This window comes from Monodelphis domestica, chromosome 1, assembly GCF_027887165.1.
Source record: "Monodelphis domestica isolate mMonDom1 chromosome 1, mMonDom1.pri, whole genome shotgun sequence".
Taxonomy (NCBI): domain Eukaryota; kingdom Metazoa; phylum Chordata; class Mammalia; order Didelphimorphia; family Didelphidae; genus Monodelphis; species Monodelphis domestica.
The window spans coordinates 28,598,109-28,624,384 of record NC_077227.1 but is presented as its reverse complement, the minus strand read 5'-3'; the positions used below and the strand labels follow the sequence as shown (position 1 = coordinate 28,624,384).

General features: G+C 36.8%; 1 protein-coding gene across 6 annotated transcripts in view; it reads left to right on the top strand.

Moving 5' to 3' along the window:
- CTNNA3 (catenin alpha 3) overlaps positions 1–26,276 on the top strand; it is a 2,164,949-nt gene that overhangs the window by 1,073,112 nt on the left and 1,065,561 nt on the right. For all 6 annotated transcript variants that reach the window (XM_056819226.1, XM_056819225.1, XM_056819237.1 and 3 more), the window contains one exon: positions 2,288–2,368. In XM_056819226.1, coding sequence (XP_056675204.1) covers positions 2,288–2,368 — 81 coding nt within the window. The remainder of the gene's footprint in view (positions 1–2,287; positions 2,369–26,276) is intronic.

Below are 26,276 nucleotides of genomic sequence, written 5' to 3'. Positions count from 1 at the left end.
TAGCAGCTACTAGGAGCCACAAGTGAGAGCTGGGTGTCAGGTGAGGGTCAGAGGCTGGAGAGCTGCCCTAGGAGGGCACGACAAGCCCTCCATACCAAAGGTATTACTCCTCCCTGAGCACCCCATATACCCCTTAAACCTTTTAGAGATAATCAATGCTAATAAATACAAGTAGGAAAGTCAGATCGCTTTTGGGTTCCAGATAAGATCAGGTAGCAAATAAGCAGGGCCTATAGAAGAAAAATAAGGGCTTTCCTTTGTAGGAGTCATAGAAGTTGGGTGGAGTCTAGATTTTAGTAGTGCTACCAGTTTCCCTTATTCAAACTCTCTAATAAACTTGTTTTTCCATAGCCCAAGGAGTTTTGTGTTTTACTGGCTCTGGGAAGGTCCCTAAGTGGGTGTTTCTCATCTCCCATCCATCTAGACCTTTCCTAAACAATCTACCTCCATTTGGAAGTGGGCATATCTTTCAGCTGGACAAATGACCTCTGAGGACATTTCAAAAGCTATGTCTTTGTATAAGCAATATGTGTCTTCTTTTACAATATGATGAACATGGAAATATAAATTGGATGATAACACTTGTACAACATATCATGTTTCCTGCCATCTTGGGAAGGAGTGGAAGGGTAGAAGGGAGGGAGAGAATATATATTGTAAAATGTTAAGAGAACAATTATTAAAATTTTATTGATATAAAAAAATTAAAATCTATTTTTGGACCTCTAATCCTAGAAAGAGATGATAATTGAAATCAGGTCTTCTAACTCGAACAAAGAGGTGTTATGGTAGACCACTAGTTTTGAAGTAAAAGGAATTGGATTCAAATCCTGACTCTACTTTGCCTGTCTGAACTTAAGTAAATATTTCTACCTCTCTCAGCCTCAGTTTCCTCATGTGTAATTAGGAGATTTGATTATATAATCTCTAAGAATCATTTCAGAAAAAAATGATAATTTTCTCTTAGAGTCTGGAATGAATGTTCCCTTATTCCCTGAACAACGTAGAAGCTTTCTCCATGGCAATTTCCTATGGTCACTGGCTCTTTTAATTTCTCTTTCTTACTTTCAAGGTCTCCTCCCAAGGTCCATTCTAAGTTTATTAATTTAAAGGGTAGCTGTTTTCAAAGAAGTGAATCACATAATGGTTGTTTCCATCTCTTTTATGCGAGATATTGCCAGAAAAAAAATCTCAGTTTCAACTCAGGATCTGCCTAGAAATGTAAAAATATATATATACTGACCAAGGTTATTCTCTTTTCACATACTTAAAGATTTGAGTCAACATAACAAAAACATGAGGGGAAGCAACAAGCAAACTAACAAACTCTTCTGATTGGAGATGATATTGGCACACATCAAGAGACTAAAGGGATTTTGGAAATCAATGAATGTTTAAGCCCATTCCAGTAGAATGGGCACTGACTGTTTCATTCTGCTATTGCTTTCCTGAACTCCTAGAACACTACCTACCACCTTTTAGACTCTTATGAAATGATTCCTGGATTCATTTTGGATTGAAATTAGAAAGAGACTCCCAAAGCGATGCCATGCAACGCCCTCATTTTTTCCAGATGAGATATGGTGGAGGGCAAGAAATCAATTGGTCCCAGGTTCCATAGGTGGCAAATTTTTGGAATTCAAATTCAGTCCTTCTAACTCTGTGTTGAATTCTATTGCCACAGAAGCAGAGGGAAAAGGTGGCCTGCCAGTTGTCTGGAGAAGCCCACGGTCTGCTTTATGTTCTCCCTGGAAACAATTTGTTCTTGGAATCTTGTCAGCTGCATCTATGGTCAAGGTTCACACTGCATATTTTATTTGGTGTTCAACAAAGCTCCACTATGTCTCAGCATCCATTGCACAAGGCCCGATTAAAATTCCTTCTTTCACAAACTCCCACAGAAGGTGACAAATTGGGCCTCCGGTGCTTTTAAGCTAATTGCTCAGCATAGCGGGTAACAAGCTGGCATACTGGGAGCCATGGAGTAACATTCGATACAGAGGCTGTTCTGTACGATGCCTGGCCAAATGGACCCCAGCACTATTGCAGTCATGCCGTGGCCCCTTACAGGACAAACCAATGTGGCCATTAATCATGATTCTACTTCTCTTAAGTAAGACGTTCATATCTCTTATGCAATATGCTAGTAGGATGAAAACAAGTTCTCAAGAAGCTGTTATTTACTGTGGATGGGAGGGTGTGGATGGGGACAAGAAATTTGCTATCATGTAGATAGCAATTAGATTTGGTTTCTGATGACCATTTTTTGGCTTGTGTTTTTTTACAGGCTGGGAAGAAGGAAAGGAGTAATACCCTGAATATTGCAATAGATAACATGTGCAAAAAGACCAGAGACCTGCGAAGACAGGTGAGAAGAAGAGGGGAAAGGAGAGAAGATTGGGGGAGGGGAGGAAATAAGAGGGATGGTAGCCTAAATGGGTCACATCCATGTGGCCAAAATATGTCCATTCTGATTTTCATCTATCTTACCCAACTTTTTTTCCCCAGATTACTCATCAGTACATTTTTTTTAAAACCCTTACCTTCCGTCTTGGAGTCAATACTGTATATTGGCTCCAAGGCAGAAGAGTGGTAAGGGCTAGGCAATGGGGGTCAAGTGACTTGCCCAGGGTCATACAGCTAGGAAGTGGCTGAGACCAGATTTGAACCTAGGACCTCCCATCTCTGGGCCTGACTCTCAATCCACTGAGCTACCCAGCTGCCCCCTCAATACAATTTTTAATAATCATTTTAATTCTATTTTACAATTTGTGTTCTCTCCCTTCACAAGGAGACAGGTAATAAGATATAGGTTGTACATATGTTATCATACAGTACATATTTCCACATTTATCATGTGAAACAAGGCACTTATCATTTATATTAAAGAAATATTCATGAAGGAAATAAAATGAAGCATGGTATCTTTCAATCTGCATTTGAACTCTGTTAGTTCCTTCTATGGTGATGGATATGTACCCAACTTTTAAAGCAACAACAACATCTTACTTAGGTAAAAGGAAATAGTCATAAGATTTCAGATTTAGAGTTGGAAGAGAAGCTAAAGGTCATAACCCCCTCCTAATAAAGTTGAGGAAAATGAGGCCCTCTGAGGTGAATTGACTGGCTCAGTGTCACAGAGCTAATAAGCAGATATGGCAGGAATAAAAGCTAGGTTTTTTGAGTACTATTCACCATACCATGGTGTCTCATGTGACTTTTAGATATCTCAAAAAAGTCAGTGATTTATTTCAAGTCTTTTTTTTTTGCCATAGTCATTTTAACATCAAGATAAAGGATCTGATACTTGGAGTGGGAAGGGACCTACATAGCCATCCCAGCCAATGCATACATGAAGAGAATCCCTTCTGGAGTATCTCCAATGAAGTGGAACCTGCAACCAAGGACATCTAGTCAAGTTTTGGACATCTAGAATTGTTAATAAATTCATCATTCTATCCCCTACTCCCCATCTTCAACTCTATACTTGCCTTTTAGATTGAAAGGTTAGAACATGATAGATTTAGAGCTAGTTTATGTAGTGCAAACCTTTTATTTTACAGAGCAGGAAACTGAGGCTCAGAAATAAAATGACTTGCCCAGGATCATGCAACTGTTTAGTCAAGCCCAGAACTCTATTCATTATACATACAGCTTTTTGATCTTATAACCATTATTTCTGGATTTTTCTTTTGAAATTAAGCATCAGAACAAGCCTGAGAACTCTTCCACATTAAATATCTTCTAAAACTTGGAAATTGCTCTTGTGTTTTCTCAAAGTCTTTACTTTTGTCCAGGATAAACAAATTGAATCCCTTTAAGTGATTCTCTTATGTCATGTATTCAAGGCCTATCACCAGCCTAATTGTCATCCTCTTGACATATTTCAAATGATCAATGTCTTTTCTAAATTGTTGCATTTATTTACCTTCAAAAATTACCACAGTATCCCACTTGTGGTATGGCTAGGGCAGAGGACAGAGGGTACATCATCTCTTCACTCTTATAAGATCAGCTTTCTTTTTTTTTTAAACCCTTACCTTCCATCTTGGAGTCAATACTATGTATTGGCTCCAAGGCAGAAGAGTGGTAAGGGCTAGGCAACGGGCGTCAAGTAACTTGCCCAGGGTCACACAGCTGGGAAGTGTCTGAAGCCAGATTTTAACCTAGGACCTCCTGTCTCTAGGCCTAACTCTCAATCCACTGAGCTACCCAGCTGCCCCCTAAGATCAGCTTTCTTAATGTAGACAAAGTTCATATCAGCTTTTTGCTTCCATATCACATTGATGACTCATAATGGATTTTCAGGACCGTAAATTTCCTTGAACTTTAAAAAATAAAAACAATTAGAAAAGAGAACAACCCAAGTTGCATTCTAAAAATGTTGTCTCCATCCTGTATTTGGGAAATTGATTTCTTGAACCTTTGCATAAATTTCTCCACTTATCCCTATTCAATTTTATCTTATTAAATTCAACCCCATTCTCTAACCTATTAAGGATTCTTTGGATTTTAACCTGTTATCCAGTGTATTACCTTCATATCATCTTCAAAAGTTGCTATATTTTGGTCAAGTCTTCCGCAAGGGATGGGGGTCATGGAGGTGGGACAATGTCAGCATACAATGAATGAAAGACCACTTTTATTTTCAGCCTGTAGCTAGGCATCACAAGGAACTGCTCCACCTTTGTTCAGGCTTGGCTTTATTTTATACCCTAGTGATTACATATGTTCTTGGCACACAATTTCATTTTTCAACATACATGCTTCCTTACCGGTAATGGAGTAAGTAATATATTAACTTTTACCAAATTGTTTAATCAACATTCTATGATTATCCTACACACTGATTCCATGGATTCTAACAACAAAGGCGAAGCTATCACAGAAGATGGATATTTTTCTTGTCACGAGTAGCGTGGCTATGGGTCAGTTCCCCATTAACTCATGAGGCTCAGACATGTGGTTAAGCCAAGAATAAGTATTTGTTACTTTAATCAAATAGACAATAAATCAAATTTCTAAGGAGACAATCAACACACAACATTGTTGTCAAGTCTACGTTAATCAACATAACCCATATTTAAGTAATTTTCAAATATCAGGATTTCATTTTCTAATGTTTCACTAAAGTTTCCAAGACAGATCACCTAGACTTTAGTTAGCAAAACAAATCAGTGAACCATAGTGTACCAGCCTCTCCCTGAAGGGCAATTAATATATTAGCTCAGGAGAGCTTGTTCCTGGCTCTTGTTCCATGGGGTTGGGGAATTCTGAGCACAGATTTGCTAGAAGTGTCATGCCTAGAAAAGAGGGTCCTATCTAAGTGGGTACATAAAAATCCTTAGGTTTAATTTTATAAGTGGGATATCCTTGTGATATTCTGGGGGTGTAGAATGGGACATCTGTATTAAGCCTATAAGGATATTGCTTTCATTTATTTTCTCCTGGGGAACAATTCCAATAATAAGGAATGTTAGTGAAAGAAGTCACACAGAGGGGATCTGAGGGGGTATTTCCATCCTTCTTGGTTTCCACACGTGATCATGTCAAACAGTGTGGGTTTGATGTCTCCCAGTAAGATGTAATGAGTATATGGTCTATGTCTTTTTATACATCATTGATAAAAATAGCAAATGGTCAAAAATATGTCCTTGAGAATTCTCCATTGCAATCTCTTAAATATTGACATTGATTTATTAAGAATTCTTCTGTGAGGACTTCCGGTTAAGATGGCGGCTTAGAGAAAGCTAAAGCTCAGATCTCCGGAAAACCCTTCCCGACCGATCTCAAACTATAAGCTCCTAAGGCGCCGAAATTCAAAACGATCAACAGCACAGACCCTGGGAACCCTCCTCCTGGACCTGGACCCGGTTCAAAAGGTACGGCTCCCCTCAAAAGCCAGAACCCGAGATCCCTCGGACCTCAGGGGTAGGAGCGCAGAGTCCAAGGCTCCCGGAAGCCGCAGCCCGGCCGGGCTCAGAGAGCAGAGTCCTCGGAACAACCCTCAGGGCCTTCTACCCAAACAGTCCCGGTGAAAGTTACTGCCTGGGGCTCCCGCTGCAGAGAGCTGGTCAAAACAACAGCAACCCTCAGGGCGGAGAAAACAGCCTCACGGGCTGGATCCTGCTATCCAAGTCTCAGTGAAAGTCCTTGCCCTCGAGCTTGGGAAAGCTGCAGCCCATCCCCCCCCCGCAGGCCTACGAAACAGCCTCACGGCCAGCGATTCTGAAGGCAACTTCCTGAAAGCGAGCTGGGGGGAGAGTGTGGCCTCGTGGTCTGACCCTTCCATTCCAGTTCCAGTGAGGGATATTCAGTTTAACCCAGGGAAAGCTCATAGAACCTACATCTGCCCCGGACTAAAGCCTCGGATCACCAGAGATAAGAAAAGCTAATCCTCCACATTCAGAGATGACAAACTCCACAGAAGCACAGAAGCCCCAAAATACCAAGAAAAATAAGAAGAAAGGGGCAACTTTGGACACATTCTATGGAGCCAAAATACAAAATACAGAGCAGATAGAAGAAGATATACAAGAAAATTCTCCAAAATCTTCCAAAGGAAATAGAAACTCTCCACAAACCCATGAAGAATTTGAATCAGAAATGACCAAAAAGATGGAAGCCCTCTGGGAGGAAAAGTGGGAAATAATGCATAAGAAATTCATGCATCTACAAAACCAATTTGACCAAACTGTAAAAGAAAACCAGGCTTTAAAGCAAGAACTAATAAAGCAAAGCCAAAACACCAAGAAATTAGAAGAGAACATAAAATATCTCACCGACAAGGTGATAGATCTGGAAAATAGAGGGAGAAGAGAAAATTTAAGAATAATTGGACTCCCAGAAAAGCCAGAAATAAACACCAAACTGGACATGGTGATACAAGATATAATCAAAGAAAATTGCCCAGAGATTCTAGAACAAGGGGGCAATACAGCCACTGACAGAGCTCACAGAACACCTTCTACACTAAACCCCCAAAAGACAACTCCCAGGAATGTAATTGCCAAATTCCAAAGCTATCAAACAAAAGAAAAAATCCTACAGGAAGCCAGAAAAAGACAATTTAGATATAAAGGAATGCCAATCAGGGTCACACAAGACCTTGCAAGTTCTACTCTGAATGATCGTAAGGCATGGAACATGATCTTCAGAAAGGCAAGAGAGCTGGGTCTCCAACCAAGAATCAGCTACCCAGCAAAACTGACTATATACTTCCAGGGGAAAGTATGGGCATTCAACAAAATAGAAGACTTCCAACTTTTTGCAAAGAAAAGACCAGAGCTCTGTGGAAAGTTTGATACCGAAAATCAAAGAGCAAGGAATACCTGAAAAGGTAAATATTAAGGAAAGGGGAAAAATGTTATCTTCTTCTTTTACTCAAACTCTCTTCTATAAGGACTACATTTATATCAATCTATGTATGCTAATATGTGGGGAAAATGTAATGTATAAATAGGGGGTAAAGAAAGACCAAATAGAATAATCGTTCTCACACAAAGATTCACATGGGAAGGGGAGGGGAAGAAAACTCCTATAAGAAGGAGAGGAAGAGAGGGGGGGGGGTTACTTAAACCTCAATCTCAGGGAAATCAACTCTGAGAGGGAAAAACATCCAGATCCATTGGGATCTTGAATTCTATCTTACCCAACAAGGGTAGGGAGAAGGGAAAACCAAGGGGGGGAGGGGGAGAGGGAGAACAAAAAGGGAGGGAAAGAGAGGGGGGAGGGGGAGGGAAGAAAAAGGGAGGGACTAAAAAGGGAAACATCAAGGGAGGGGACAAGGGGGACTGATTCAAAGTAAATCACTGGACTAAAAGGTAGAGCCGAAGAAGAAAAGGTTAGAATTAGGGAAGGCAATCAAAATGCCAGGGAGTCCACAAATGACAATCATAACTTTGAACGTGAATGGGATGAACTCACCCATAAAACGTAGACGAATAGCAGAATGGATTAGAATCCAAAACCCTACCATATGTTGTCTTCAAGAAACACACATGAGGCGGGTTGACACCCACAAGGTCAGAATTAAAGGATGGAGTAAGACCTTCTGGGCCTCAACTGATAGAAAGAAGGCAGGAGTGGTAATCATGATATCTGATAAAGCCAATGCAAAAATAGACCTGATCAAAAGGGATAGGGAAGGTAATTATATTTTGTTAAAAGGGACTCTAGACAACGAGGAAATATCATTAATTAACATGTATGCACCAAATAATATAGCACCCAAATTTCTAATGGAGAAACTAGGTGAATTGAAGGAAGAAATAGACAATAAAACCATACTAGTGGGAGACTTAAACCAACCATTATCAAATTTAGATAAATCAAATCAAAAAATAAATAAGAAAGAGGTAAAAGAAGTGAATGAAATCTTAGAAAAATTAGAATTAATAGACATATGGAGAAAAATAAATAGGGATAAAAAGGAATACACCTTCTTCTCAGCACCACATGGCACATTCACAAACATTGACCATACATTAGGTCACAGAAACATAGCACACAAATGCAAAAAAGCAGAAATAATGAATGCAGCCTTCTCAGATCACAAGGCAATAAAAATAATGATTAGTAATGGTACATGGAAAACCAAATCTAAAACCAATTGGAAATTAAACAATATGATACTCCAAAACCGTTTAGTTAAAGAAGAAATCATAGAAACAATTAATAATTTCATCAAGGAAAATGACAATGGCGAAACATCCTTTCAAACCTTTTGGGATGCAGCCAAAGCGGTAATCAGAGGCAAATTCATATCCCTGAAAGCTTATATTAACAAACAAGGGAGAGCAGAGATCAATCAATTGGAAATGCAATTGAAAAAACTCAAAAGCAATCAAATTAAAAACCCCCAGCAGAACACCAAATTAGAAATCCTAAAAATTAAGGGAGAAATTAATAAAATCGAAAGTGATAGAACTATTGATTTAATAAATAAGACAAGAAGCTGGTACTTTGAAAAAACAAACAAAATAGACAAAGTACTGGTCAATCTAATTAAAAAAAGGAAGGAAGAAAAGCAAATTCACAGCATTAAAGATGAAAAGGGGGACAGCACCTCCAATGAGGAGGAAATTAAGGCAATCATTAGAAATTACTTTGCCCAATTATATGGCAATAAATACACCAATTTAAGAGAAATGGATGAATATATACAAAAATACAAACTGCCTAGACTAACAGAAGAGGAAATAGAATTCTTAAATAATCCCATATCAGAAATTGAAATCCATCAAGCCATCAAAGAACTTCCTAAGAAAAAATCCCCAGGGCCTGATGGATTCACCTGTGAATTCTATCAAACATTCAGAGAACAGTTAATCCCAATACAATACAAACTATTTGACATAATAAGCAAAGAGGGAGTTCTACCAAACTCCTTTTACGACACAAACATGGTACTGATTCCAAAACCAGGCAGGTCAAAAACAGAGAAAGAAAACTATAGGCCAATCTCCCTAATGAATATAGATGCAAAAATCTTAAATAGGATACTAGCAAAAAGACTCCAGCAAGTGATCAGAAGGATCATTCACCATGATCAAGTAGGATTCATACCAGGGATGCAGGGCTGGTTCAACATTAGGAAAACCATCCACATAATTGACCACATCAACAAGCAAACTAGCAAGAACCACATGATTATCTCAATAGATGCAGAAAAAGCCTTTGATAAAATACAACACCCATTCCTATTAAAAACACTAGAAAGCATAGGAATAGAAGGGTCATTCCTAAAAATAATTAACAGTATATATCTAAAACCAACAGCTAATATCATCTGCAATGGGGATAAACTAGATGCATTCCCAATAAGATCAGGAGTGAAACAAGGATGCCCATTATCACCTCTACTATTTGACATTGTACTAGAAACACTAGCAGTAGCAATTAGAGAAGATAAAGGAATTGAAGGCATCAAAATAGGCAAGGAGGAGACCAAGTTATCACTCTTTGCGGATGACATGATGGTCTACTTAAAGAATCCTAGAGATTCAACCAAAAAGCTAATTGAAATAATCAACAACTTTAGCAAAGTTGCAGGATACAAAATAAACCCACATAAATCATCAGCTTTTCTATATATCTCCAACACAGCTCAGCAGCAAGAACTAGAAAGAGAAATCCCATTCAAAATCACCTTAGACAAAATAAAATACCTAGGAATCTATCTCCCAAGACAAACACAGGAACTATATGAACACAACTACAAAACACTCGCCACACAACTAAAACTAGACCTGAACAAATGGAAAAACATTAACTGCTCATGGATAGGACGAGCCAATATAATAAAAATGACCATCCTACCCAAACTTATTTATCTATTTAGTGCCATACCCATTGAACTACCAAAATACTTCTTCACTGATTTAGAAAAAACCATAACAAAGTTCATTTGGAAGAACAAAAGATCAAGGATATCCAGGGAAATAATGAAAAAAAACACATACGATGGGGGCCTTGCAGTCCCTGACCTAAAACTATATTACAAAGCAGCAGTCATCAAAACAATTTGGTACTGGCTAAGAAACAGAAAGGAAGATCAGTGGAATAGACTGGGGGAAAGCGACCTCAGCAAGACAATATACGATAAACCCAAAGATCCCAGCTTTTGGGACAAAAATCCACTATTCGATAAAAACTGCTGGGAAAATTGGAAGACAGTGTGGGAGAGACTAGGAATAGATCAACACCTCACACCCTACACCAAGATAAATTCAAAATGGGTGAGTGAATTAAACATAAAGAAGGAAACCATAAGTAAATTGGGTAAACACAGAATAGTATACATGTCAGACCTTTGGGAGGGGAAAGGCTTTAAAACCAAGCAAGATATAGAAAGAATCACAAAATGTAAAATAAATAATTTTGACTACATCAAACTAAAAAGCTTTTGTACAAACAAAACCAATATAACTAAAATCAGAAGGGAAACAACAAATTGGGAAAAAATCTTCATAGAAACCTCTGACAAAGGTTTAATTACTCATATTTATAATGAGCTAAATCAATTGTACAAAAAATCAAGCCATTCTCCAATTGATAAATGGGCAAGGTAAATGGATAGGCAGTTCTCAGATAAAGAAATCAAAACTATTAACAAGCACATGAAGAAGTGCTCTACATCTCTTATAATCAGAGAGATGCAAATCAAAACAACTCTGAGGTATCACCTCACACCTAGCAGATTGGCTAACATTACAGCAAAGGAAAGTAATGAATGCTGGAGGGGATGTGGCAAAGTAGGGACATTAATTCATTGCTGGTGGAGTTGTGAATTGATCCAACCATTCTGGAGGGCAATTTGGAACTATGCCCAAAGGGCGACAAAAGAATATCTACCCTTTAACCCAGCCATAGCACTGCTGGGTCTGTACCCCAAAGAGATAATGGACACAAAGACTTGTACAAAAATATTCATAGCTGCGCTCTTTGTGGTGGCCCAAAACTGGAAAACGAGGGGATGCCCATCAATTGGGGAATGGCTGAACAAACTGTGGTATATGTTGGTGATGGAGTACTATTGTGCTAAAAGGAATAATAAAGTGGAGAAGTTCCATGGAGACTGGAAGAACCTCCAGGAAGTGATGCAGAGCGAGAGGAGCAGAACCAGGAGAACATTGTACACAGAGACTAATACACTGTGGTATAATCGAACGTAATGGACTTCTCCATTAGTGGCGGTGTAATGTCCCTGAACAACTTGCAGGGATCCAGGAGAAAAAAAACACCATTCATAAGCAAAGGATAAACTATGGGAGTGGAAACACCAAGAAAAAGCAACTGCCTGAATACAGAGGTTGAGGGGACATGACAGAGGATAGACTCTAAATGAACACTCTAATGCAAATACTATCAACAAAGCAATGGGTTCAAATCAAGAAAACATCTAATGCCCATGGACTTACGCGTCGGCTATGGGGGGTGGGGGGGGGGAGGAAAAGAAAATGATCTATGTCTTTAACGAATAATGCTTGGAAATGATCAAATAAAATATATTTAAAAAATATAAAAAAAAAAAAGAATTCTTCTGTGAGACTAGACATTCAACCAGGTCTGAAACCATCTACCTATGTTATTGTCTAGTCTAAATCTTTCCATCCACAACAATATTCTGAATTACTTTATCAAATGCTTTGTGCAAATCTATATTTAGAATGCTGTTCTTATCTTCCAATTTATTAATCTTGTCAAAAAAGGTTATGTTTTTCATTATGCTTTATTAAGCCATGCTGCCTCTTTGCAATCACTACTTGTCTTTAATAATAATAACTTGATAATAAAATTAGCATTTACATATAACTTTAAAGTTTTCAAAGTATTTTTCATATAATGGCTCATTTAATCCTTACAACAATGCCAAAAGGAAGGCACTATAATTATTCCCTTTTTTACAGATGAGGCAACTGAGATTTATAAGTTAAGAGATGTACCCAGGGACATACAGCTACTAGCGTCTGAAGGAGGATTTGAATTCAAGTTTTCCTAACTTTATCTAGCATTGTATATAGAATTATAACTAGGAATATTCTCCAGAAACTTATCACTTACTTCAATCCTTCAAATATAAATAAATACTCTTTTTATAATGTAGCAGCCCAGGGGCAAGGGGAACAGTCAGTCTTGGGCATGCTCAGTAGTGCTCATGGCTGGGAAGGCCTCTGACCCTTGACCCCAGCTTCTCCCAGGTTAGGCGGGAAAACAAGTTTCTTTGTTCTCACTTGGTTAAGAGAAACCACACCTATGCCTTGTCATTAACCAATGAGGGTCATCCCTATGTACTACGTAGCAAATGGTATTTATGGCCCAGCAAGCTCCGCCACACCTCTCTCTCCCTTTCAGGCTAGCTGATGGCTGTCCTTGCAGGAGCTTGGCCTCTGGCCAAGCTCCATCTTTAATCTTTCTCTCTCCCCCTTTCCTTTATATACCATGCTTTTGCCTCAATAAACGACTCCTCTTTGCATACCATGTGAGAGCTGTCCGTACCTTCTTTGTCTCTCCCCCTTTCCTTCTCTCTCTCCCCCTTTCCCTCTCAGGGGTCGTAAGGGGCTGGTCCCCGACATTATAACACCAATAGAGAAGAAAGACAAAGATGAGATGTGGGTGGGAAACATGCAAAAACAAAAGAAGTGTAATTGTAATTTCCACCAGCATGCCTGGGGCATCAGTGAGAGATCTGTGTTTATTCTTCTCTGCCCTTAAGAAATGGACTCTAAATAGATTCATTGGAGCCACTTAGATATAAAATCTAGAGACAGTAAGTGAAATTTCCTACCTACATGGGAAAGAAATAAAAGTTTGCAAAATGTTTCTGATGAAGAATTAGGAGAAAGAATCAAGCCCCAATACCTTATCTTCCATACTTTCACTGATCATACTAGCCTTTCATGACTTTATTCTGGACACATTCCTCTATTCCTCATATTATACTTTCCTTTCTCCAGTATTTTTTTTTTAATCGAAAGGTCTGAATGAACAGTAAGCTCAATATGAGTTAACATCATCACAGAGGCCACCAAAAATTATTGCTTTTGGAGCCTGAATTGAAATTCATAATGTCTAGAATGAGGGCTTATTTGTATTGTACTGGTCAGATTACACATGGAGCATTTTGTTTAGTTCTTGTTGTCACATGTTAGGAAGGGAATTGATCATATGTGTGCTAGATCCAGCAGTCAAGAGATAATTGTTAATTTTTTATTATAAGCATATATACCTCAGAATTCCCCAGTCACTATAAATCAGGGTGTGATTTATTATTATTTTTAATAGTCTAGCCTTAATGTAATGGCAGTAATATAGATTCAACTCAAAAGTGTGTATGTGTGTGTCAGTGTGTATAATTTTTCTTTTCTGAAGAATCGGGTTGTTGTGCGTTTACTAGGATATTACTTATAAATACTGAACTCAACAGGAGTGCAATAAGTTTAGAGAATGACATCATCACCAAACTGGGGACCAGATGACTGTCAGATAACAACAAAAATAATAAACTGACATTTACCTAGAGCTGTAAGTTTAAAGTGCATCCATTATCTAGAATGGACAAGTTGGAGAACATTTGCAGGAGCAATCCGGCCTGCATGCCACATGACAATTAATTGAAAGTATTGGAGAAAAACATTTAAACCATTCTAATACCCAAACAACTTTGTAACAAATTTAGCTTTTCATAGGTGGGATGGACTTCTTTGGAAGGTAGGTAATTTCCTCTCATTGGAGGTCTTCTAGCAAAGGCTAGAGGACTAATTCTTTGGAATACTATAAAAGGTATTCCACTTTGGGTGATGATTGGAATAAATGGCCTTTGAGATACTATATAAAATCTAAAATTCTGTAACTTTTGACATATTAATCAACAGTCTAAATCCCCTACTCTGTCTTTCTAAAGTACAAAAACATATAAGTATTAGTGCAAACATCCTTTTGGCTTGTTCCCGTAGCTCTGATCAGGTGGGAGCATTTCATAGGGATCTCCTTCTGACTGTTTAAAAAGCTGCCAGTCCCCCTCAGTGTCCCATTCTCTCTAAGTTACTGACAATAAAAATGTTATTTAAAACATAAACATGAGTCATCCTCACCCCTGTAAATCTTGGCTAAGTATATCTGTTTCTCAGATTCCTATTCCATTTTTTATTTCCCCTAGGGAGAAGGAAATTCTATCATTTCTTTATATGATATATGTATATATGTTGTTTCATTAGTAGCATTATTTCTATGTCTTTGAGAGAGAGAATATTAAACACAACTCTTTAATCGACCTCATGCACTTGCTGGTTGAAAGTTCATGGCATACCTTGAAGTGATATGGAAATTTCCATTATTACATTATATGATTTTTTCATATATCCCTCCTGTGTGTATCTGAGTCTCTCTTCACTAACAGTATGACAAAAAAGTTCATTTAGTTTTTATTCAAAGGACTAGAGTGTGGATTGAGTTTTTGAAGGGGGTTTCTATGGATAAAAAAGAGCATTAACCAGGGAATCTGAAGTCTTGGGTTAAAATATATCTCTTCTAATATTTTCTAGGTTGTCAGATTTCTGTCAGGTTATCAATGGATAAAAAAGAAGTTTGGACTAGACACCCTCTCCATTCATTTTGATCCCTAAAGCCAAAGAAATTTTGCGATGCCTGAAAGTTGTTCTCTGTGTGACAATGACATTGTCTAGGTGGTTGTCTTCAGATATCCATAAAAGAGTTTGATTTTTAGAGTCAGACTCACTTAAACACTCAAACACTCATTTTAAAATGAAATTTTATTGATGTATTTTGTTTAAAATCATTCCCATTGAATAGTGTCCATACTCAGTTTTGTATAGAAATTTTTCTTACACTAGAAAGAAATATGAGAAAAGGGGGATAAGAATGGAGGATTGATAGAAGAGAGGGAAAAATAGGGGAGGCTGTGGCTAGAAGTAAGACATTGTGAAGAAGGACAAGATGAAAGGAGAGAGAGATGGATAAAAGGGGGGAAATGAGATGGAGGAAAATATGTAGATAGTAACCTTTACTTTGAATGTCAATGGGATGAACTTACCCATAAAACAGAAGTAGAAAGCAGAAGAGATTAAAAATCAGAGACTTACAATATATTGTTTATAAGAAATACATTTGAAGCAGAGAGAGAAAAACGCAGAGTAAGGCTGAGAGCTGGAAAAGAAGACCTTATGCTTACGCTAAAGTAAAAATGAAAAATCAGAGGAAGTAATTATGATCTCAGGAAAGGCAAAAGCAAAAATTAATCTAATTAAAAGATAAAGATAGAAACTACATTTTGATAAAAGGCATCGTAGACAAGTAATAACAGCACCAAACATATGCACCAAATGATACAGAATCCAAATTTTAAAAGAAATTAAATGAAATGCACAGGGAGAAATCAATGGTACAGCTATGCTGGTGGAGAACCTCAACTTCACCTGCTCAGAACCAGAAGACTCAAACTAAAAAAAATTAAGAACAATATTAAGAAGGTAAATAGAATTTTAGAAAAGTCAGAGTTGATAGACATCTAGAAAAAATTGATTTGGAATAGAAATGAAAATACATTTTTTCTCAGGGATACAAGACTGACACAGAAACTGACAAAATATTAGGGCATAAAAATCATGACAAATGCAGAAAAGCTAAAATATTAATGTATCCTTTTCAGATCATAAAGCAATAAAATTTCATCCAATAAAGGCTATGTAAAGAAAAGTTAAAAAGTAATTTAAAATAAATAGTCCTAAAGAATGAATTGGGATAATGAAAAAATCATAGAAAACAATCAATAATTTAATTAAAAATAATTACATCAATAAGACAACATATCAAAATATATGGGATGCAGCCATATTAATAGTTAGAGAAAATTTCTATCTTTAAATGCTTAAATTGGCCGCAGCTGAGTAGCTCAGTGGATTGAGAACCAAACCTAGAGACAGGAGGTCCAAGTTTCAAATCTGGCTTCACACACTTTCCAGCTCTGTGATTCTGGGAAAGTCACTTAACCCCCATTGCCTATCCCTTACCATTCTTCTGCCTTAGAACCAATAAACAGTATTGACTACAAGACAGAAGGTAAGGGTTAAAAAAATCAATCATTCCCCTGTTTGGAAACATTTGGAAATGATTTTTCATAAGTGTTTAACTAGAGACATTCCTTAAATCTTGACTAAATGGAGCAGCTGGGTGGCTTAGCGGAATGAGAGTCAGGCCTAGAGATGGGAGGTCCTAGGTTCAAATCTAGCCTCAGACACTTCCTAGCTGTGTGACCCTGGGCAAGTCACTTGACCCCTATTGCCTAGCCCTTACCACTCTTCTGCCTTGGAACCAATACACAGTATTGATTCCAAGACAAAAGGTAAGGGTTTTAAAAAATGCTTAAATCAATAAAATAGAAGAAAATCAGATCAATGAATTAGACATGCAACTAATTCTACTCCATTTCCCATTGCATCTCCCCACAGTCCAGAAAAGTAATTTCTTGTGATAAAAAATAAGTGGAAAATTTTGAAGTACTTCAGCAAAACAAACAAACCGATCCAAAAAAATGAGACATTATATGAATTAATAACAATCCATGGTTTTTCACCTCTGCAGATAAGTGAAGGGAGGTATTCTCTTCTTTACCTTCTTTTTGGCCAAGTTTGCCATTATAATTTCAGTTTTACTTTTTTGTTGTTCTTTTATTTAAATTGTGGTAGTCTTTGAGTATATTGTTCTCTTGACTTTCCTTATTTTATTTTGAATCAGTTCAAAAAATTCTTCTCATCCTTCTAAATCTATAATATATTCATCATTTAATTTCATTACATTGATGAATCACAATTTGATTAGTCATTCCTTATTTAGTAGGCATCCATTTTGTTTCCCAATTCTATGCTTTGACAAAAAAAAGTGCTTATGTAAATATTTTGGTGAACAAGAAGCCCTCCTTTTTTTGTCATTCATATCCTTGATATAAGTTATGCTTTTCAGTTAGATTCCTGTGTCAAAGTCAAAAACATTTGATCTACTTTCTTAGCATAATAGTTCAACCAATTCTACTTACAGTTCATTTGTATGCCAATCATTGCACAACTTCTGTAAATTGGGCTATTTCCATCTTTTGCCATTTTTGCCAATCATCTGGTTGTTACATGAAAACAGATTTATTTTGATTCTTATTTTAAATATGGTTTAGAACATTCTCTTATGGTGTATGATTACTTCTTTTGAGAATTGTTTGTTCATGTTTTTTTGTACACATTTAATTGGAAATGAGTGAATGAAATAATTTTTCACATATTTTGGAAATTTTTTTTAATTTATTAATTTAGAATATTTTCCCATGGTTACAAGATTCATTTTCTTTCCCTCCCCACCCCCATACCGCCCTCCTGTAGCTGACGCACAATTTCATTGGGTTTTACATGTGTCATTGGTCAAGACCTATTTCCATATTATTGGTAATAATTGCTCTAGGGTAATCATTTAGAGTCTATATCCCCAATCATATCCCCATCAACCCATGTGATCAAGTAGTTGTTTTTCTTCTATTGAACAAAAGAATACTAAGGGCTTACTATGCACAAAGAATTGTGCTAAACAACGGACACAGTAAAATAAATACAAGAAAATCATTATGCTAAATGATTTCACATTTTTTAAACCCTCACCTTCCATCTTGGAATCAATACTGTGTATTGGTTCCAAGGCAGAAGAGTGGTAAGGGATAGGCAATGGGGGTTAAGTGACTTGCCCAGAATCACACAGCTGGGAAGTGTCTGAGGTCAGATTTGAACCTAGGACCTCCTGTCTGTAGGCCTGGTTCTCAATCCACTGAGCTACCCAGCTGCCCCCACTTTCACATTTTAATAGGAGGCAATTACATATAGAAGAGAAATTATCTATAGGTCATATGGAAAGACCAATAGTTCCTTAAGGTGTAGCTGGACATCAGGTGGCAAATCATCTTATTCAATGGCATCTCCATTGGTAAAATACTATCTAGCTCAAAAAAGACCTTTATTTATTAAACTTATGTATCAATTGCCTGCAATGTGCCAAGTACTGTGATAGGCAATGGTGGTACAAAGACAAAAATGAAATAATACCTTTTCCATATACATAAGGATACATTCTTTTGAAGGAAATAACACACACACACATGTATATCTATATCTATACATGCGTATATATATACATATATATGTGACCAACTTATAAAATAAATATATCATTTTGGGAGGTAGGATATTGGTTCAAAGAGGGGCAAGGGGATCAGGAAAGAGTCAATATAAAAATTAGCACTTGATTCCCTAAGAGAGATTCTAAGAGGTACATATATAACGGGAAGGGAAAAATTCCTGGAAGGGATTCAGTCATTCAATGGTAAATATGTGGGAGCTTGGGATGTCAGAAATGAGGAAACACTAAGAAGGTCAGACTGGCCTATGGAATGTGGAAAGAGAAATGATGAATAAAAAGTCTAAGAATGTGTTTGGAGCCATATTATGATGATATTTGAATGGTAAATAGAGGGTTTTATATTTGATATTAGAGATGATACACAGCCATTGGGTGATTATTAAGGATGGGAATGATATGGTCAGACTAACTAAAGGAAATTCATTTTGGTACTTGGCTACAGAATGAATAAAAGGAGTGAATGACAGGCAAAGAAGCAATTTAGTTGTGAATTATATGCGCTATTACAGAGGTTAAGGACCTGAAGTAGAGAACTGAACTTGGAAGTACTAAGAATAGGTTAGTTGGGAACAGTATCTATGAGCCTACATACTATAAGATTTGACAGCTGATTGGATATGTGGGATGAGGGAGAGTGAGATCAAAGTGTCAATCCTATCTCCCTGTTAGTCACTTTATCTCTTTCAGTCTTTGTTTCCAGACAAATAAAAAAGAAATGTTAATGTTCAGAATTCTTATGATTACTGCCCCTCTTGCTGATAAAACACCACCAAAAATGTAAGGATGTCCTATGGATCCTGCTTCCTTGCTTCAACTTTCTGCTTATTTACTTCTTCTAGGTCCTATCCCTTATCAGCTAGACATTGAGATATAATTTTGAGATTTAAAGGAAGATTTTTAAGAGTCTTCCTTTAATTTGGAATATATATGTATATACACACCTGTGTATATATAGATCCATGCATTATAAAGATATGTATCTATGTATACCTATATTTATAATATATGTAAATTTATATACAGAAATTATTATAAATTTTTATTATTATATTATTGTAAATATACACACTTATAATATGTGGGCATATGTATTTGTATATGTATACAGGTCTGTTTGAATGTCATACATATCCACACATAGAATAAATATGTACATACACATACATATATGTGTACATATACATGTACATACATATTTATATATGTTTGTCCTACTACCTTCTAATGTGGAAAAATAATCTTTCTGAAAGGATGAAATAGGTTCCCTGAAAAAATAAAGAACTCAACAATCTTATATCAGTTAGAAGTGCAAAGTACAAATGAGGGCAAAGACAAATGGTAAATCCAATATAACTTTGTTTGGAAGTCAAGATGAATTCTCTAGGGGGCAGCTGGGTAGCTCAATGGATTGAGAGACAGGCCTAGAGATGGGAGGTCCTGGGTTCAAATCTGGCCTCAGATACTTCCCAGCTGTGTGACCCTGGGCAAGTCACTTGACCCCCATTGCCTAGCCCTTACCACTCTTCTGCCTTGGAGCCAATATACAGTATTGAATCCAAGACAGACGGTAAGGGTCTTAAAAAAAAAAAAAAGATGAATTCTCTAGCTATGAATGAATGTATTCTCCATCCAAGCTTCCTTGTTCTCACTGAATATAGAATTCACAATGGTTTTAGTAGTAGGTATTAGATAATGCTTCTTGGTTGCCATTCTTACTAACAAATATTTGTAAGCAGCAATATGGGAGAGAAAGAAGGACACTAGGAGTAAAGTCACATTATCTTATTTCAAGTATCAACTCAGATATTTCATACTTTTATAAGTATTTTGGTGTTTTGGACTCAGAAGACCTGGATTCAAATTCTTCTTCTGATAGGCTTACTACTGTTCTGACCATGAGTAATTCACTTAGCCTCTTCCACTTTCATTGCTTCAATGTTAATGTGAAGGTGTTGGACTACATCAGCATTGCCAAAGGTTTTCAAGTTCACATAACCCACCTGACACTTCAAGCTGCCTGTGAATCCCCACCAGAACCCCACCACATTATACTAGAGAGCTGAGGGAGGAAGTGCTTGGTTTGGGTGGCTGGGAAGAGAGGCAGAGCATGCAAAAAGTGTCTTTGGGTGCTGGGAAGAGGGAGAATGGAGTAGCTTTCCCAGTGTCAGTTCATCACATGTGCAAATATTTCACCAGTGCTGGACTAGGTAGTCCTAAGTTATTTTATATATTTATTTCCACATTCCTGTGACACTGAAGTCATGCCATCTCTCAATCTGTTTCCTTATTTGTGAAATGGAGATAATAGTTCTCACACTAGTGTGGTGAAGAAAGAGTACTGCATTTGAAGTCAGGAGAAATTGGACTTCAATTATTCCTTCCAACAATTATAGCTTGATTAAACATGAATAAGTGATTTAACCTCTCTGAACCTACTCTATAAAATGAGATTATTGGTAATTGTACTATTGGTATTATAGTCTCAGAAGAGGTCCATACAATTCAGTAGATTGTCAAAGGAGTCCATGACAGTAGAGAGAGAGGGGGGAGAGAGAGAGAGAGAGAGAGAGAGAGAGAGAGAGAGAATATGAATTCTGCTTTCAAGATAAATGGCAAAGATAAGTGCCAGTCTGGTCATACCTATTTGCCTTTCTTGGTGACATGGAACTCATGGACTATATTTTCTTGAATCTGACCCTTCACTACTAAATATATAGCCCCAGGATTGGATGATATGTGTCATTGAATTAGGGGAAATAAGATAAGATTGTTTGGGATGAATTGGGTGTGATTTAGTAATTATTCATGTAAGAAAATTATTCTTGATGTTGGGGATGATTTCAAATTCTAAACCTATTATTTCAGAACAGATGAAAGAGCATATATGGTAATTCAGGTTCAGTGCTTCCTTGATGCTGGATACTATAATTCTGTTAGCAAGCTCAGCCCCTTTTCAAAAGAGAATTATGAGTGGGTTCTAACAGATTCTTCCATGAGCCTATTTTGTTTAATGTCTTCTAATTTTGTTTCTAATCCTTTGTCATCTTTCTACTGTCCATTAAGCAATACACCTGAAATGTGGAGATGGATTCTAAACTTGGGGGACAATATACTATTGTCAAGAGTTTAAGTAAAAAACATCATTGGGAATTAAAGGGTTTTTTTCCTGAATCTCACAGCTTACTGTTTAGATACAAGTATCTTGGCTTGCTCTAAAGACTTTCTCAGAAGGGTTAAGTGAAATCAGTGAAGGTAGTTAGAGAGTGAAAAGGAGAAGGGGAAATCAGGCTTGGAAGGGACTCTAGAAAGAAATAGATGGAAAGATATGACAGCGAGAGCATTAACAAGGGTAAGATGATCAAAAGCTTTCCCCCAAGATGCTAGAAAATATTGATGATATTTAGATGTCTTCAGTAGTATAGAAACAAATGAAGTCAGTACTTAATTACCAAAAGTAACTTATTAAAATAAGAAAATACCTACTAGACTACCTCTCTTTGGTGACTGAATCACAGGCAAGCTTCCCTATGACACTTTCCCATTGTGACTGTCTACCAAGTACTAGACTTCAGGTATCTCAAATTTTTCTTGCATTTCTTCTTTCTTCTCATCTTATTGATATTGTTTATTTTTCTATCACATTCATTTCAAGTCATACGCTTTCTTTAATACTCAGTGAACTTTCACTTGAAGCAAAGTTTAAGGAAAATGTAAAAAGAAATCAAATTAAATCAATGTAGCCATTGGATGTATTGATTGTGTCTGAAAACACATAAAACATTTTGCAGCCACAGAATCCTCCCCCCCTCCACCTTCTCTGTAGTAAAAGAAAGAAGTATATTTTTCTTCAAAACCCATTTCATAGACCACGGTATCTGGTAGGCCTTCCCTGATTGACTAACATTAACATGTTATTATGGCCATTCATTTTATACTTCTACTGCTTTTAATTGTAGCTAGTTCAGACTATCTCTTATAGCCAAACCAGACTTCAAGCTTCTTGAGGGGATGGATCCTGTCTTATTCAGACCTCATCTATCCCTAATTTTGCACATTCCTTTTGCATACATCAGGTGTGAAAAATAAATGTCTTTGTAAAAAAAATCTTCCATAGGAAAGAGAACTGGTTCTATAACTAGATAATCAAAACACAAATCCTGGCACTATCCATCCATGTGGGATGGTTGGCATTTGACTGCCCAAAGCCTTGGTTTTCCCATTCATAAAACAGTACAACTTAACTACACAAAGGAACAAAGCCCTTTTCAAATTTTAAAGTTTTATATACATATATGTGTACATATATATATTTCATCCTTTTCCTCCCTTCCCCCTCTTTCTTATTCCCTTTTTCTTCCTCCTCTTTCTATTCTCCTTTCTCTTCCTTTCCCTCCCCATCTTTATTCTCCTTTAACTCACCTTTCTCCTCTAGAAGTTTTGGGGTATTCATTAAGGATTTAAAATCCTTAAATTCTTACTGACACAAAAATTTATCTTTATTACTAATTTTCTCATGATGGAAGTTATTTGCTTATAGATCATGGAACTCTGTAACATCTATGGAACCACATTTATGAGTTATTACAGTGTTAATATCTGTTGGACATAAAAAGGCTGAGGTGTAAGAAGTTGCATAAGGGCTGTTATCTACAAAATTCATAACTGGAAATGGAGATGGGTTGGTCACATAGGAAGAAGCAGGGATGGAAGCTCTTGTTAATAGGAACTGAATATTAAGAGTCATTGAGAAAGCATTCTCACATAGACTAGAACCACTGTCACAGATTAATAGAAAGCAATGCTGTTGATGAGAAGGGGTTGGGGATTGATCTTTATCTTTTGAGGGAGGAAGTCAGATCAGTGAAATTGAACAACTGAACAAATTATCAGAATGTAGTCTTGAAGTCAGGAGTCTCATTTTTGTTTTGTTTTTGCAATGAAAAAGGGAATAAATATTTATATAGTCCCTACTATATACCAGACACTGTGATAAAAACATTTTGCAAATTTTATCACATTCAATCCTCACAACATCCCATCAAGCTAGGTACTGTTATTATCCTCATTTTCCAGTTGAAGAAATTAAGGCAAAAAAAGTTAAATTACTTGCCTAGGGTCACACAGCTAGTTATGAGGTTGAATTCCAACTCTGTGATCTTATGAAGTGTTATATGGAAAGACTAATAGATAGGCAAAGGATTTCCTTGCTATAAACTTTGAGGTCTCTTCACTGATTTTCACAAATAGTTTGAGTTTGCCTTATTTTAAAGTATCACTGTGTACACATGTGTACATGTATTATATGAATATAAATAAACTATATTAACATATATTTATACATGTAAACATATATAAGCAAATAGATCTTTATCTATATTTTTGAATATCAAGAAATTTGTAATTTTGGTTTTGGAAAATGGGTTGTCTCTTTATTTTCAAGGTAGGAATGACTAAACTAAGTGACAGGATTTTCCTATCCTCTGTGGGATGTTTATTATCATTGTTGCTAACAGATAAACTGATACCCTCTTTCATGATTCTCTTACCGGGTTCAATGTTATAAAAGCAAAATGTATTCATTTTTCTTAGGTAGGTTTAGAACTCAGCAAATATCTGTGAAGCTGGGTAATTGCCTGACTGTCACTTATGAGCTTACATGAAATCTAATTTAAGAGAACTAATTTGTAGCAGAATGTTCGACTTGTTTAATAATTTAAGCTGGGAGTGCAAGAACAATTAATGTAAATGGAGAAAATTGGACATCAGGCTCATTTATTATTCTCCTTGCTCTATTAATCTGTTATCAACTGGCATAATCGGTGATCTCAGTTGGTTTAATTACCATGAAGTCTACAATTTAGCTAATCAAAATTTATTGTCAGCTCCTCCAACAAGGTAGAAAACATTTTGTAATTTTGCAATTATGAAAATACATGATGTAGACACATGTGTACGTAAGTGGGTAAATATTTTAATGCTGTTTTTTTTTTAAATGTGGATGCTCTAACTTACAATCTGACCACTGAGTTAAGCATAACGAGGAGAAAAATATATGCTTTTGAAGAGCAATCATATGATTGTGATATGACTGGATTCGATGCCTTTAAATAGGGTAACACTTGATATCCTTATGGGAAGTTTTTGCCTGCTGAAGCTGTCTTTATTCGTATGGCATGGAGACTACTTTTTCTAAGAAGATAATAAGATATGACACAGAGAATACTGGCTTCAAAATAGAGAGATCTGGGTTCTAGAACCGGCACAAATAAATCTATTTTATGACCCTGGATGATGGTTCATTTTCCTTTTCTGAAATTCAGTTTTTCTCTTCTGTAAATACACACACACACACACACACACACACACACACATACACACACACACACACACACACACAAGCATATTCTCTAGTTTTTATGGGGAAAATGTCCCCTCCTTAACTTGTATTTCATTTCCCTGTCAATATGTTCACTTGATTATGTTATCAGATCAATTATCCTTTTTTATTGATTATTCTTAGATCTTCTTTCGAACAATGAAATATCTTTCTCATAGCTCAAACTGAATACTCTGTAGACAACTTAAATTCAACCCATTATCTTCCCCCCAAAAATTCTCCCCTCTTTTGAGTTTCTCTTTCACTGTCAGGGATATCATCATCCCCCAAGTCACAACTAGCTGTCATCTTGACAACTTACTCTGACTCCTCATATCCAAGCTATTGCTAAGGCCAATTGATTTCAAGTTTGCAATATCTCTCAGACAAGTTCCTTTTCCCTTCTGACTTTGCCACTCTCCTGAGGCAAGCTGTAATGACCTCATACCTATTCTATTAAAGGAGTTTTTTTGTTTGTTTTTCCTGTCCTATCTCTGTTGCTATTCAGTTATTCAGTGTTGTCTGACTTTTCTTGACCCATGAGCCATTGTTATGTATAGGGTTTTCTTGGCAAGGACTTTAGAGTAAATCTTTATTTTCTTTTCCAGGGATCCTTTTGTCAGGCAGTCAGTGGTTAAGGGACTTGCCCAGGGTCATACAACTAGGAGATGTCTGAGACCATATTTGAACTCAGGTCTTCCTGACTCTACAGTCACTCTCTCCACTGAACCTCCTAGCTGTTTCCTGTTTTGTCTTTATATACTCCAATTCATTATCCTCTCAGCTGTCAAATTACTCTCATAAAGTACAGATCTGGCCCTATCACCTATTCAGTAGCCTTCCAATCTACTGTAGAATAAAACAAAATTTTCTAGGCTCCATGATAAGTCAGTGGGAAAACAAGGAGAAAATAACCATCCTGGCCTTCAAGTTACTTGCATTCTTTCTGGGGAGAGTACATATAACTGTACGTATGCATAGCGAGATATAGGCACATACACACGTGCCATTTTTACAAGTCATTCCTTATTTTTTTGGTGAAGAAAGCCTGTGGTGACTTAGAGAGATAGGGAAATCCTGTATATAGAATGCAACACTTAATCTGAGTTTTGAAGGAAACTGGCAGTTTTATAAACCCTAAATAAGGAGACAATGCACTCCAACAAATGAGATCAGCCAGTGCAAAAGCCTAGAGATGGTAGCTGTCCAA